Consider the following 12,425-nt stretch of genomic DNA (forward strand, 5'->3'; position numbering starts at 1 on the left):
CCATCATGGCAAGCTCTGCCCAAAGGTATATTAGTGGCATCTTTATCTTTGGGACAACCAACAACCTCCTAATTTAAGGTCTTCAGGAGGAAGGAATTCGTGCCTGGTATTATAAACCTATGGCTGATTAGGTCATGGACCCTAAAGCAAACCCTACTGCTTCCATTTTCCTAAACCAGTATTATTTCTAACTGTGTTCTAAACACTTATCCTTTTACTCACAGATAACTATAGCTCTTGGCCATCAACAAAGAAACTTTCTTCAGCAGAGACTGAGGTAGTTTGAATAAGTATGACTCTCATGGGCTCGTGCATTTGGGTGCTTAGTCCCCAGTTGTTAAACTGTTTGGGAAATATTAGGAATACAGCCATATTGGGTAGGTGTGTCCTTTAGGAAGAGGTGTGTCACTGGCAGTGGGCTTTAAATCCTATACCAGGCCCTGCTCGCTCTCTCTGTCTCTCTGTCTGTCTGTCTGTCTGTCTGTCTGTCTCTCTGTCTCTGTCTCTCTGTCTCTGTCTCTGTCTGTCTCTCTCTCTCTCTCTCTCTCTCTCTCTCTCTCTCTCTCTCTCTCTCTCTCTCTCTCTCTCTCTCTCTCTCTCCCCTTGCCCCACTGCCTATGGATCCCAGTGAAAACCTCAGCTATTTCTGCAGCACCATGCCTGCCCCCATGCCACCATGTTCCTCACCTTGACAATGGACTAACTCTCTGAAAGTTTAAGCAAGCCCCAGTTAAATATTTTCATAAACATTGCCTTGATCCTGGTGTCTCTTCACAGAAATAGGACAATGACTAAGACAGGGACCATTACAGAAATGTGCAACTCGTCAAAACGCTGAGACAAATTAACCATGCGATTCCCACCCATCGTTGAGACATCTATAAAATATTCCCTACACCCAAGGCTCAAGGAACATCGTGGAAGAGGAATGGAAAGACTGTAAGGGATCAGGAAGTCTTCTGTGAGATTTAGGCTTCAAAAGTTTTATCAGGTGGGGGACATTTAAAAATTTGGACAGAAGCTGTAAGTCTTAAATGCCTATATATCAACACAGATCTGGCTGCCAGCTTTTCCCAGCATCCTTTAGTCCTTACTTGTTAGAGTATGGCTGGCTTACCATCCCTACTTCCCCAGAGGAACTTCCCTATACAATCCAGCCATTTGTCCACCCGCCCTCCTTTCTACCTTTTGCCCTCTTGGCTGCTGCACCTGGCTTCCCCTCTCTCTCTTCCCTCCCCCTCTCACATGGTTCAGGGTCATGTCCACTCCAGACTCCCCCAGATGTTGACACCTCTGGCTATGCTCTCCCTCATATCTACAATAAATTCCTCTTTCATACCTAGGAAGACTCATGGCCTTTCCTTATTTTTTTTCACAAGTTTTACAAGATGAGGAAGATTATAATATTTTAATTCTGTTGCATAAGGTTTAAGACGGTGAGGTGGTTATAGAATCCCGAGCTTTGGTGGCCTAGCTACTTTGGATAGAAAAAAGAAATTCTCCCATGAGCACAAGTAACAAACTGCTGCACATGTATGAACAAAATAACCACACACTGAAATCACATGAGTACATTTAACCATCGAGAAAGGTAAACTAGTGACACTCATGTCTGTGCAGATAGCCTGAGCCTTTGGTAAGAGTTTTCCTGTAGAGGGGAGGTGTAGCTGGAAGTCAATTTGCTCAATTTATCTCCCCCGCCCCTTCTGGAAGAATGAGTATCTTCTTTTTTACTATAGGTCAGCTTGAAAACTGCCTTGCAGTTGGGTGGAGGAAGGTAAGGGGTGGGGGTCGAAACGTTGTGTCTCAGGTGTGGCTCCCATAGTGAGAAAGGAAAATGAAAACAGGGTGCAGTCTTCGACAGACCAGAGAAGCAGTTTGGAATTCTGTGAACATAGATTAGCATTTTCAAAACCGGAACCCTTGAACCAGCCAGGTATGAGGGTCCTATAAGGAATGATTGTAAGTCAGTAAGATCAGGAGTGGGTGGAAACAGACTTGACACAGTTTAGAGAGACTGAGAGTTCAGGATTTGCATTGATTGATCTAGGCTGTCAAGAAACGATTCTAGGTGGAAGCCGGGGGAGGGGGGCTTTGGGAGGGGGAGGGGGTGATGGGAGCGGGCTTCAGGATAGAATCAATAGCTAGTTCCTAATGGCTCGCAGGCCTAGAAGCAGAAGTGGGGTGGGTGCCCATACAGAGTGTAATGGCTAAGGATGGCGGTGTTAATGCCCCCCCCCCCCAGTTCCAGTCGGATGGGAGAAGCAGAAAGAAGTGAAGAGCCTTGCTACACCCATGAGCTACTATGTGTATCAGAAGGGAAGAAAAAACAAAGATTGAGGAGCTGGGTGTTGCCATCCTGGAGAAGAGAGAACTGGGGGGGATGGAGGTGGGGCTAGGAAGGAGAGCTGAAACAGCTTTACCTCGCTCAGGAGGAGCTGAAGTCTACAGTTATCCAGAAAAGAGCTTTGTGGATACAGCAGGGGCAGAGCTGGAATCCTGCGGTCTAGAACGAGGGTCCAAAGGAGTCCCACGTGGCCAGAACCGCCTTGCGCAGGCGCAGAGGCCTTGGCATCCGGTAGGTCAGCCGGGTGGCACCCACCATCAGCTACACTGAGATGCGAAGCTGAGGGACGTGTCCCAAAGCCTCAGGTCCATCCTTGCCCTGCTCTCTTGGGTGTTCTGAACACCAGTTCAGCCCACCTCCTCCTGACCCCCAATCCTTAGTGTGACCCCTCTTTTGCCCTGCGGAGTGTTACCATTGCCCTGCCAGTGTTAGGGCCCAGATTCCTCTCCTCCTCTCTCTTGTAGGTCCCAGAAGAATGACACTAAAGGACCCAGGTGCCTTCTCTTTCCCCAAACCTTGCTGCCACAGAAATATTAAAAATTATCATTTAATACAGTTGGGATAAAGAATATAGAATATACCTCTCTTTTTTGTATTGTGGCATACTAAAAAGTTTTATTTCCCTTCTTCCTGTTTTAAAACAAATCAGATACTTTTCTGAATCCCTCAAAGTGACTGTAGGTCCTAGGAACTACCTCAGAGAGAGGTGGAGCCAGCATCTCCAGTCATTACCAGAGCTGTGTGCCAGGCTGTCTTCTCTAGGCTCCCAGTCACCCCTAGACCAGCTCCCACCTGCCCTAGTTTGTTTTCTTTCCCCCTGCCGCAGCCCAAAGCTCATCCTAAAATCAACACCTGGGACAAATGCAACAGGTGAATCCCAGAGCCCACTTCAGGGAGGTCCTGGCTTCGACAAGACATGATACAATGCGGCTGGATATGAGAGGAAACCGAGGTCTCGCCCTAGATACTTCCACATAGGAATTTATACAAACACAGGGAAGGCAAGTAGGATTCCTGCTCCTTCCTCAACCCAAATCCTCCTTCTGTAGACCACACCTGGGTCCCCAATGCCTTTGGAAAAGAAAGGGCCCAGAATGCAGAGCTATGGTGTATGGACCTAGGCTAGCTGCTGAAGGTCTTCACAGTCATTAACAGAGATTCATGGAGACGGAATTTTCTAAATATGACTAAACCACCAGTGGTGTTCCCAAAGGAACAGCCCTATAACCCAGAGAAGTATGTCTGTGGTCCTGAACTTCTCAGAGTCCAGTGTTGTCTGCTGGAGTAACCTAGCTCTGGATCAGGTGTGACTCAGGCAGTCAGCCTGGGCTCCTAGTCTTCACGTCTCCGTTTCCAGCTCTGCCCAGCCAGCAGCTCTCACGGAGGCCTCCCATATCCGGCCCTGGATAATATTGTTCCTTGCCTCTCAAGGAGCATGTCGTCCTTGTTCTTGAGGAGCACCAAGAGCCTGGTGAGAGAGCTGGGCAGGAAGGGTGAGCTGGTGCCTGTGGACAGCCTGAACAGCTCCCAGCGCCTGCGCCCCTTCTGCTTGGTAAGGAAGAAACACAAGCATCACTTCTGGCCTTGGGACACGCCCCTCATCCCCACAGACTTCTCCCTCCTGGATGTGCTGGAGCCTGGCTGCCCTGACCCAGGTATCTTCTGAGAGCAGCTGCGGTAGAGTGACGTGGGACTCCCAAGGGAGGCAGCTGAATGTGCTGAGACACTGAACAGGCTGCTGCCTGGTATCCAGAAACCCCTGGGTAAGGCTAGCAGGAGCATGGCCCCATAATCATGTCACGTGACTGTATGTATGAGAGAAACAATCTTTTTTTTCTCCTGCGTTCCTTCTTGTAATGTGAGCAAATTGTTATTTGGTTTTTATTAATTTTCTAAGTTAAGAGTCCAAAACAGTGGGTTTCATCATGGCATTTTCTTTTTAACAGATTTTTTTTTTTTTTTTTTTTTTTTTTTTTTTTTTTGGTTTACTCTTTGTGGGTGTTGTGTGGTGGTCATACGTGTGCTGCAGCACTGATGTGCAGGTCAGAGATCAACTTTCCGGAGTCAGTTCTCTCCGTCCACCATGTGTGTACCAAGGATTAAACTCTGGTCCGCAGAGTGGCCCTTCCTGCCATTTCACACACATGTATATTAATTTGTTCATATTTCTGTACCTTCCCCCAGCCCTCCCCCTCTTCTTGCTGGTCCCCTTCCTTCCAGACAGTGCTCCTTCTGCTTTTTATGTCACAAAGATGCCCTTACACTCCTGCCCTCCCTTCCCCCCTTTAGATTTCTTCCTCTTTCTATTTTCATGCCATATACATACATACATATATACATATACACATATACACATATACACATATACACATATATACATATATACAAACAATATATGCACACTTAAGCAATTATTTTAAGATTTTCTCTCTCTCTCTCTCTCTCTCTCTCTCTGTGTGTGTGTGTGTGTGTGTGTGTGTGTGTGTGTGTGTGTGTGTCCTGTGTGTATACCAGGTCAGTGCAGGTACCTTCAGAGGCCAGAAGAGGTTATAGATCCCCCTGGACTAACAAGTGGTTGTAAGCAGGCCAACATGGGTGCTGGGAACTGAATAAGGTCTTCTGGAGGCAAGCGCTCTATTTGCTGAGCCATCTCTCCAGCCCCAACAGTAATCCACTATAAAGGCTATTATGGATTCCAGGCTTCCTGTGCTTGAGACCACATTGCCAAATCAGCCTTCCATCCTCAAATCCCCCTCAGAGGAAGCCCTGATGCTCTTTCTCCCTGGCATGTAGATGAGGACATTGAGGCTTTGAGAGTTCAGTGGCTTCCGTATGGCTTCTGTATGGCAGCCATTTTTGAGACCTGGCTGAAGTCAAAAGTGCACAATGAGCCACCCTGCAACCTGTCTCCTTACCTTGCCAGGCACCTGTAGCTTGTGCTTCTCTCTCTGCAGAGGTGAGCCACAGCAGGCCCATCTACACCTGGGAGAAGGAGGCAGGGGGATTGGCAGGGGCTGTGAGCCTCAGCGCTGGGCTGCAGGGCCAGGTGACCGGAAGCGGGAAGAGCACCTGCCTCTCTGCCTTGGCTGTGCAGACACTCTGGGTCTCCCCTTGCACCTGGGAGATGCTACTTGAGAAGAGGTGAGAGTCAGGGAAGGTTTGTGGGTGGAATCCCAGATGGGGACAATGGGCACAGTTACTTCGGGTATTAGGGCAAAGCCAAGCATACCGCCAGTCCATCTCCTGGAGAGGCACTTAAGACAGTAGACCCATGGGAGGGAGTCCTGGGCCCACATGTAGACTCAGAGGCTTCAGGCCAGAAGCATCCGGGGCCAGGAAAGAAAACCGGATTGTAGGAGTGTGTGGCAACAGGGAGTGGTGGCAACTGCAGCAAACTGGAGACTCCTGCCTGAAGCTGGTGGATGGGTATTCAGTTGCTGCCAGGTTTTCCCAGGTTAGCAATCTGGGTCCTTTTCATCCATTTTAATATTATCTCTCAAATTTTAAGTCTCATTTGGGCCTATGTTTGGATATCTGAAACCTTGAGGACGGTTCCTGGCTTTCCTCACTTTTCCCCTTTTCAGGTGACCGCCACTCACTTTATAAAAGCAGTCCTCTCATCCCCAGCCCCCACAGGCCAGAACATTGTTTCTCCATAGCTACTGAGCTCAAATGCAAAGAGCACCAAGCCAGGAAGGACTCCCCAGCTGAACAGATAGATCCCCTGTCCAGCTCTGATCGTCTGTGCTTTCTGCACCCTTCAGGAAACTGAAGTCGCCTAGGCCCTCCTTCCTCCGGGAACTACAGAGCCGGAAGGAGAGGGAGAGCCTTTATGTGGTAACTGAGGCTGTGGAGACCCTGCAAGATACCATACTTCAGAGCCACGGCCAAATGCTAGGAGCTGGACAGCTGTCCCTCCTTCATCTGGGCCATGTTCAGGTGGGCAGTGTGCCAGAGTGGGAACATGGGGGGGGGGGGGGCGGTGGGGTTGGAATAATGGCTATCATCAACCTCGTGAAGATGCTCTACCCAGAAGTCTCCCGATCCCGAAGGAGAATGCAGTCCTTGGAAGATGGCGTGGGCTCAGCTCTGCCTGCATGTTTTACTGAGGTTTCTCATGTTCACACCCTAGTGTCCCCTCTTTCCCTCTGTTTTGAATCAGGGTCTTAGGATATTGCCCAATCTGGACCCAAATGACCTCCTATCTCTACCACCCAGGTACCTGGTGGTACAGATGTGATGCAGTACAAGCCCCGACTCCGTTATCATGGGTCTGAAGTAGCACACAATCACTGGCTTGGTTTGAGTTTTTCTGGAAGATTCCTGCATGTGTCCTTCACAGTAGGAAGATTTGCACACCTGGTTACAAGCATCCATTCTTAGGTCGTTTACTTCATCCTCTCACACAAGAAGGCTGACGTCACATGAACATTCTAGGTTCTGGGACTCACTGCCTCCCACTGATTAGCTGCAGGCCCAGGTGGCTTAGCTCGCCCACGAATGCAAGTGCCTACAGGTAGGTACCACTTTCCGGGAGAGCCTCCTACCCATGATGGAGTACTGCCTGTAAGCACTCAACAGACCTCATCCATTCATCCTGATGATTCCAGGAGGTGTGTCTGTTAAGTCTGTTTCCTTATCTGAGGAAACCAGAACACGAAGAGGCTCCTTGCCGAGAACCACACTGCCAGTAAGAGGTGGGGTTCAAGTTCAAGTCTGATGTATGTTTTCAACTCATATTTGGTCAAGCCAGTGAGCGGGTGCATAGCCTGCAATTCTAATCATATGCTTTCTAAGCACATGTTTCAATTGCATGTCTTCCTAATCACATGTTCCTGAAGCCAAGTGACAGTCTTTGGCCCAGCTGATGCAATGGTGCAGGCAACTGGGACAAGGACAGTATCTTGCAATTAAACATTTATTGTTGATATTGTTATGGGGTCCAACAACCCCATACACAACTCAACTCAAACACTAGGTCAATGCAGAAAAGAAAGGTTTATTGGAATAAAGCCACTACTGATGGACCAGAGATGCAGAACACAGTCGTGAGCTGAACTGCAACCAGGAACCAGAATGTTAGAGAGTTCTTAGGCTTGAAAATCACAAGTTTCTGTGCCAAGTTACAGTTACATTTTCCAACAATCATAATCAGGGATAGGGGACTTTCTTAGAAACATTCATTTGTGGTACATTTATCCTGTTATCATTGGTTGGTTTATTCAAACTGTGGCATGGTAACTTGCCTACCTTTCATGCCTCAACTTGTCAACTAGGATGCTAGTTACCCAGGTACACCTCTCTTTCTGCCAAGCAGATGTCAGTTACCCAGGAAGGTCTTGGAAACTTAAACTTGACTTGACTCCTATTCAAAAATAGAAGTTTTATTCAAAATGGCTTCAGTTTGGGTCTTTCTTACAATATCCTAATACATGGAGCTACTGAGTGTCATAAGGCAAAAAAAGGCTGTGACAACAGACAAACATCATCAAAGCCTAGCTTCCAGGGCCAACTTCCTCCCATGCCTTTACTTCTTGAAGCCTTAGTTGCCAGGTGGAGTAGAGATAGACCAGCCATGCCCCAATGCCTGCACCTCAGCATTTTCCAAGTGAGTGTCTCAAAATAAGTGTAGCATATTTAATAGGACAGAGAGCACTAGTGTCTCCGTTGTGTTATGTCTTAGAACTTGACCAAGCCAGGTGCATTGAGTTCTGAGTGCCTTAGGCTGTTTTCTAGAAACACCGTTTATGCAAGCGTAGTTTTTCTTGCGGCACATGGGGATCTGTCTGGCCTCAACCTTCATCTACCTGTGAAGCCAGCTCTCCTGGAATCTTGTCATCAAGAGCCTGGTAGTTTTCCTATCTGCCCCCCAAACCCATTGCTGAAGCTTCTAGAGCCTGGAGGGCTGCTATTCTTTTCTCCCTGCCTCCTTCACAGGTCCAGGGACAGAGCCTTGTGGACACAGAGAAGATGGTGAGCATCCCACAGGGCAGTGTACTGGCCTACAGGGTTCTGCAGCTGCTGGTGGAAGAAGACGGCTGGGGTAAGCCTCTTTATCCCTGCTCTCTACCCTTCCCACCCCCTACCAGCTCACAGATACCAGCTAGCAGTGAGGGGCAGAAAGAAGGTCCTAGGTCTCCTGTCCCACTGACTGAGCAGCATGCAGGTCAGGCCACCTAAAAGAACTTGACTTTTATAGAAGGATGCTGAGGTCATGCTGGGGGGAGGGGGGCTAAACCCCGCTTGTCCCTGCCTGCCCTGGGAAAGGGCCCTTGTTACCCCATTGGAACAAAGTCTCTCTGCACATTTGTAGTCAGGAAGTGAGCAGAGAGACACAGTGGACCTTGCTGCCCCCATCCATGTCCCAAACCAGAGATACATCTGGAAACTGCCTGGATGGCACCAGATCTCTGCACTAACACTGGCCACTGGATCTCTTGGCTTGGCCTTGGAGTGGGAAGAGGGAGCAAATGGAGACAGCTTCTTTGTCCCCATGGGAGGGAAAAGCACAAGTTCAGGAGCCAACCACTGTCACCTGTTGCCCTGGCCACAACCCCGCAGCACTCTCTGTAGCAGGGCTTGGACTGCTTTAGGATTCCCTGTAGAGTAATCCTGCAGGGCCGTACCTCTGCTGTCCAGCACAGGAGATGCACTCTCTCTGACCAGATGTCCTGCTTCTTTTTTTGTGTTTGTTTGTATCGTCCTTGCTTGGCTACACACAGCTGTTCGTTACTTCCCTGAAAGAAAGCTCTGCAGGAACATTGGGGTAGGTGAGTGACTACCAAGGTTGGTGACTGCCCTGACATGGTTCTGTGGTCTACAAATGCTATGTGGTGCTCCCAGGTCCTTTTGGAGGCCTCCACCAGAAAAGGTAAAGTGAGCCAGAACTGCCAAGAGGAACGTGTGCCAGAAATGCCTCACTGGAGATTCAACTGTTCTAAGCCCTGGTTCCCTCTCCTGAATACAGAAGTGATGCTTGTTTCTCCAGCCTGGAGGATGTGAGCTGGAGCCTCAGAACCCGGGGTCCAGAAATAGAGAGGTCTAGCAGCCCTGGAAGAGAAAGCTAGGACAGGCTTTGTTCTTTCTGTGGGAGTACTGTTGAAAGGAGGAAGGGGAAATAGGAAGTCGGTGAAGTGACAGGCAGGAAGGCTGGCAGAAATCTGGCATAGCTGGTGTGGACAAGACGCCCTGCAAATGTTTGCTGAGGGTGCAGAGGAGGGATGAGGTAAGTAAATATGGCACATTTTGTGTTAAGAGAGCTGTACAGGGTCACTCTTGTGCCACTGGGTTTCCTGGGGAAGTTTGGAATAAAAAGGACCCCCTGAGGTGACTGGCACAAAACTGAATGGCAGCCCATCTGATCTCTACAGGTAAAGCCTTCAGTCAGGAATCAGGAGAGGAGTCTAGCTTCTACGGTTTGCGGGACAAAGCAGCTAGCCAGTTGCAGGACCTGGTCACACTGTCCTCCAAGCAACGGGACACATTGTTGGGTGCCCTCCAGGAGCTACTACAAGATCGCCAGGCACTCCAGGAGCTGGAGGACACGGTGATGGACCTACTTACCAGACTTGGGAAAGACCCCAGATCTAGGCAGCCAGGGAGAGGCAAAGTGGGCAGGAACAGAGCATGGTTCTATGTCCACAGCTGACAGGGCTTCACTGAGGCCCTCACACACTTCTGGGAATGTAAGGCAGGGATCTGTATGGACTGGCATGCCTTAGAGTCTGCTACTGTATCAGACCCTGAAGTCCAGAACTCCACTAACCCACCCAATTAGGAGGAAGCTGGATCAGCTAAGCTCAAGCCCAAACCCAGTCTCTTTGCAAACTAGTGGATTCCCAGAGGCAGGAGTGACTCCTTCTTGAATAGACAGAGTCATTGAATGCACGAACAGGGACCTCTTCCTAATATCCCTTTCCTGCAGCTGGAACAAGCTCTGGACACGGGGCTGCTGGCACAGCTGGAGGGCCCTGGAGGCTGTGTCTTAAGCAATCTCCAAGACTCTACAGGCAACTTGTCGTGCTCGACAAGCAGGGCTGTCCTCTTCATTCTTGGAGCCCTAGCAGGTAAGAGTGAGGGTCAATGACTGAAAGCAGATCCTGAAGGGTGAACAAGAGGGAGGACCTTGTGCTGAAGCTTGGGCTGCTAGAGTATGATGTCCCGGGACTGCACTAACAGTATGAGTGGCCTTGATCAAGTCTTCCCAAACCCTGGCTAATCACTATTGCTCAAGAACACTATTAGTGGAACAGCCTGTACATGTGGAAACCCTTTGTGTCTGACATTCGTTGCCAGCTCTAGGTAGACTGTTTCTCAGTGCTGTAGTTTCTACCTTTTAGAGTCTTTTGGGAAAGACAGCTTCAGAGGTACCAGAATTAGAAGAGTTTCTTTTTACCAAAGGACTCCTGATGTGCAGCCCTCCCTCCATCAGAGTCCACAAAGGACACAATACCTGGGACTTCCTTTACTTGGTAACCTCCCTCTCTTATGTCTCACAGCACTGAGTGAACCCCAGCATTGCCTGTTGGCCGAGTCCATAGAAAGACAAATCCTATCTGAGGAACTGGAGCTGGTGAGAGCCACAAAGGAATGGGTACTAGAGTACAGGGAGGTACAGGGAGAGATGTGGAACAGATGGAGCAGCTTTGTAGAAAGAACTGATTGCCATCCCCTGTGCCTGTCCACAGCTCATTTGTGCAGCCCCTACACAGAGGGAGCAGGCTCTGGGTCTGGCCTTGCAACTTGTAGCTCTAAGTAGCCATATACTGGGGGTCCCACTTTGTCCTGTATCCTGAAGTACTTTACACGTCTATTTTACTCATGTTCTCTGCCAAGCCTGAGATTGTGAAGTGTAAGAGGATGTCCCATCCGTCTGACTCCTCCATGGATGGACAGTATTGGAATGAGCTCGTATATTTCTGGTGGAGCCAAGTCTTGGAAGTCAACAGCTAGAGTGGTGGGCAGCCTGGCAGAACAGCAAAGGCTAGAAGGCCCTGGGGAGTGCTACGGATGCTTCATTGCAGTGCACAGTAGAAATGGGGTTGCACAACCCCCAGGATCAAGGGCAAGGATGCATAAGCATAAACCCCCAAACTACAGCTTGGCTGTGGACAGGAAGCAGAGGCTCCAGGCTGCTCCTTGAGGGTAGATGCTACCACCCAAGGCCTAGGTGATCCCTGTCATCCTTCTGAGTGGTTTCTTGCAGGTGGCAAGCATCTTGGAGCACAACTGTAATCAGACAGAGGAAACCACCTCTCCTCTCCCAACAGGAGTACTCTGTGCTCTGAAGAGTAAAGATGTGGTCCTCATCCTAAGCCTGATGCAGAGCTGTGGGCTGGAGCTGGAGAAGTCTGGCTGCCAGTTCACCTGGGACCCTACAGTGGTGCCTCAGCTTTCTGCACTCTATGGGTGCCTCACAGGGATGCAGCTACTGGCTGACCCACGCCCTGGGCTTTCTAGGACACTGCCTGAAGAGGAAACACTTATCTGTCCCTAAGGTCTCATCCAATCCTATGCATGGCAGCCTAGGATGTCATTGACCCTGTCACAGCTGATGACAGGGTTCTACCAGGAGAGGTTCCACACTACACTTAAGACTGGTTTCAGACATTAGAACACTTATTCAGAACAAGTATCCTGAATAGGGATTCTTTCTAAGCAGTGCAGGCTGGCTGCAGAACAGTTTGGCCGTGTATCTTAGGCAGCATAGTCCCCTCTTGTGCTCATGTAAGATCAGCCATTGTAAAAGGAGATTTGTGGTAATTCCATGGCGCAAGAAACTTTCTGAATTATATGTGACATGCTTACAAGAGTGCTGTTATTGTATGGGTAAGGTGAGTGAGGCCACACGGAGAAGTAGCTCTTCAGGGTAACAGGACTTAGCCAAGCTGTCCTGCCTTGAACTTCCTGCATTGACCTCTTTTGTCCCACCTGTAACACGACTGATAGGACAAGCTGCTCAGGTTCCAGCCAACTGTACCCAATGACTGAACAATGTCAGAGCATGGGATAGAGTCAGGAGAGAAATCAAGAAGAAATGAGAAATTTGGACCCTTCCCTGATAGACCAGGCTCTTCCC

At 49.2% G+C, this 12,425-nt stretch overlaps 1 protein-coding gene across 1 annotated transcript; it reads left to right on the top strand.

The window, feature by feature from the left end:
* The first annotated feature begins 3,700 nt into the window (after positions 1-3,700).
* On the top strand, positions 3,701-12,154 carry LOC117719115 (gasdermin-A-like). The gene is made up of 9 exons (XM_076911406.1): positions 3,701-4,002; positions 5,302-5,488; positions 6,112-6,286; positions 8,285-8,390; positions 9,070-9,117; positions 9,718-9,893; positions 10,272-10,413; positions 10,846-10,919; positions 11,553-12,154. Exons 1-9 carry the CDS (start codon positions 3,783-3,785, stop codon positions 11,841-11,843), a joined length of 1,419 nt encoding a protein of 472 aa, XP_076767521.1. The 5' UTR covers positions 3,701-3,782; the 3' UTR covers positions 11,844-12,154.
* Positions 12,155-12,425: the final 271 nt, after the last annotated feature.

The sequence above is a fragment of the Arvicanthis niloticus genome, chromosome 13, assembly GCF_011762505.2.
Source record: "Arvicanthis niloticus isolate mArvNil1 chromosome 13, mArvNil1.pat.X, whole genome shotgun sequence".
In the NCBI taxonomy this organism is placed as follows: domain Eukaryota; kingdom Metazoa; phylum Chordata; class Mammalia; order Rodentia; family Muridae; genus Arvicanthis; species Arvicanthis niloticus.